Source organism: Cupressus sempervirens, chromosome 9, assembly GCF_028749045.1.
Source record: "Cupressus sempervirens isolate cs-2001-9-10 chromosome 9, ASM2874904v1, whole genome shotgun sequence".
NCBI classification, from domain to species: Eukaryota; Viridiplantae; Streptophyta; class Pinopsida; order Cupressales; family Cupressaceae; genus Cupressus; species Cupressus sempervirens.
This window is the reverse complement of record NC_143126.1, coordinates 663,086,829-663,089,291: the sequence shown is the minus strand read 5'-3', so window position 1 is coordinate 663,089,291 and position 2,463 is coordinate 663,086,829. Positions and strand designations below refer to the sequence as shown.

General features: G+C 37.4%; 1 protein-coding gene across 1 annotated transcript; it reads left to right on the top strand.

The window, feature by feature from the left end:
- The first annotated feature begins 609 nt into the window (after positions 1 to 609).
- On the top strand, positions 610 to 1,647 carry LOC149540497 (uncharacterized). The gene is made up of 2 exons (XM_089802691.1): positions 610 to 743; positions 1,287 to 1,647. The coding sequence occupies exons 1-2, from the start codon at positions 610 to 612 to the stop codon at positions 1,645 to 1,647; spliced, it is 495 nt and encodes a 164-aa protein (XP_089658817.1).
- Positions 1,648 to 2,463: the final 816 nt, after the last annotated feature.

Here is a 2,463-nt window from a genome sequence, read left to right as displayed (position 1 = left end):
GCTGCCTTTGCCTCATTATAAAAAGGGACTGCAAATTTTTTTAGGAAGGATCAATTTTGTTCAAAGGTTCATTCATAACATTGCAGATTTGCTCAAACCATTGATAGCCATGCTCAAGAAACATACAATTTTTAGTTGGACAAAAGAGGCAAAGTAGAGTTTTGAAGAGATCAAGAAAGCTCTAAGCGAAGCTCCAACTTTAGCAAATCTAAATTTTGATAAGGATTTTATCCTTTATGCTGATGGGAGCTATGATTGTATTTTTGCAATTTTGGTCCAAGAAAATGAAGATGGCTTTGAATAGCCAATAGCCTTTTTCAATCAAGGGCTTCATGACTATGAGCATCGTTATTCCTTTGTGGAGAAGCATGTGTTGGCTGTTATCAAAATTTTAAAAAAATTTAAACCTCTAGTGTATAACAGCAGGATTAATCTTATGGTTTCTCATCCTAGCGTGAAGGCTTTCCTCTTAAACAAGGATTTAAACGAAAAGAGGGTAGGATGGATTACTAAAGTCATGGAATATGACGTGCATATCAAGATTACCAAGTTGGTCAGAGGTAAAGGTTTATGTGAACAGCTAGCTGAAGGCCTTGTTTTTTAACTGAGATGGACAATGTTTTAATGCTACAAACTGGACATCAGGAGGAGGCTGAGGTTTTAGAAGGTGATTGGATGACTGAAATGATAAGTTTTTTGCAGCATGGCACATATCCAACTGATATGAATAAAGCTAAAAGAAGGTATTTCAAGTTGCAGTCAATTCCATTTTTGTTGCTTGGAGGTGTTCTATTCAAAAAGGACCATAGTGGTGTGTTACTGCGATGTGTAGCTTCTCATCAGGTTGAGAAGATCTTGCATGAGTTTCATGACAGAGTAGTAGGAGGACATTTTGCACCTAGGACTACAACTTGGAAAATCCTAAGGCCTAGCTACTACTAGCCAAGCTTGTTTAAGGATGCACATACTTGGGTTAGAAAATGTACCAAATGTGTTGTTTTTGCTGGGAAAGACAAGTTGCGAACTTTACCTCTTCAGCCAATTCAAGTGGATCAGCCCTTCATCAGGTGGGGGTTAGATTTTATAGGACCTATTAGCCCTCTATCCAGTTCAGGACATAAATGGATCCTTACTGCTACTGATTATTTTATAAGGTGGACAAAGGCAATGGCATTAAAGGAGGCTAATGAGACATCGATTCTAAATTTTTATGAAGATTTGGTAGCCAGGTTTTGAGTCCCGGAATCAATTATATCTGACAATGCATTAGCATTCTTGGGATTAAGAATCACTGATTGGGTTGTCAAGCATGGTATTCATTTGAATACATCCTCAAACTATTACCCTCAAGGTAATGGTTTGGCTGAATCCACAAATAAGAATCTGATAAGGGTTATTAAGAGAACATTGGAAGATAACCAGCGGAATTTGCATACTAAGCTGAAATTTGCATTGTGGGCAGATCGTATAACACCAAAAATATCAATTGGAAATTCCCCTTTTATGATGGTTTATGGGAAGGAAGCCAGATTATCCTTATCTGTGGAAATTCTAGCTTTGGAGATTGTGCGTCAGTTGGAAATTTTAGAGGGGCGGGACCTAATGGCAGTCAGATATGCCGAGCTCATGGAGTTAGAAGAAATGTAGAACAAAGAAATGAAGAATATGGAGTATCATCAACTCCAAATGAAAAGAAGTTTTGATAAGAAGTCAATTGTCAAAGTGTTCAAAGAAGGTGATGTTGTCTTGAAATGGGATGTTCTGAAAAGCAGATTGGGGTAGCATACTAAGTTTGATAAAATGTGGAGCGATCCCTTTATCATTATAGAGTACAAGGAGCACAATGCTTTTCCGTTATCAAAGATGCATGGAGAAAGGCTACCGATCCCTATGAATGAGATCCACCTCAAACCATGTTTTGAGGTATGAGTTTCAGTCCTACTTTGTACATATTAGGTTTGGATTCCCTTGTTTTCAATAAATGTGTCTGCTTTTGGTTTAGTTTTGCTTTCTGTCCTATTTTTGGTTTGGTAGTCTAGGTTAGTTAAGTTGTTGGTTTACTTTGTTCTGCAGTCATATCCGCCATTTCATTCACTCATGCATAAATGTGTGTGCTCAAATGCATATATATCCAACATATGCACACACACACACACATACATATCACTAACACTAAATATGTCTGGTTGTCAGCCATACATATCTACATACCCATGCATTTGCATACATACATACACTTAAGTCCATACATCCACACATACGCCAACCAAGTGTTCGACTATGACAGTTCAACTTCTAAAAATGATACTTGAGTTCTAACTCTGCATACCCGTCAATTTAATAAGAATTTCCAATCTTATTAAATTCACGAGCATACATTCAAAATTGAACTAGCAACTTTAGAAGTCACTTTGTGTCAGGTTTAGGTGCTAGGGGTGCATATTTCAGACTCTATGTCTAATG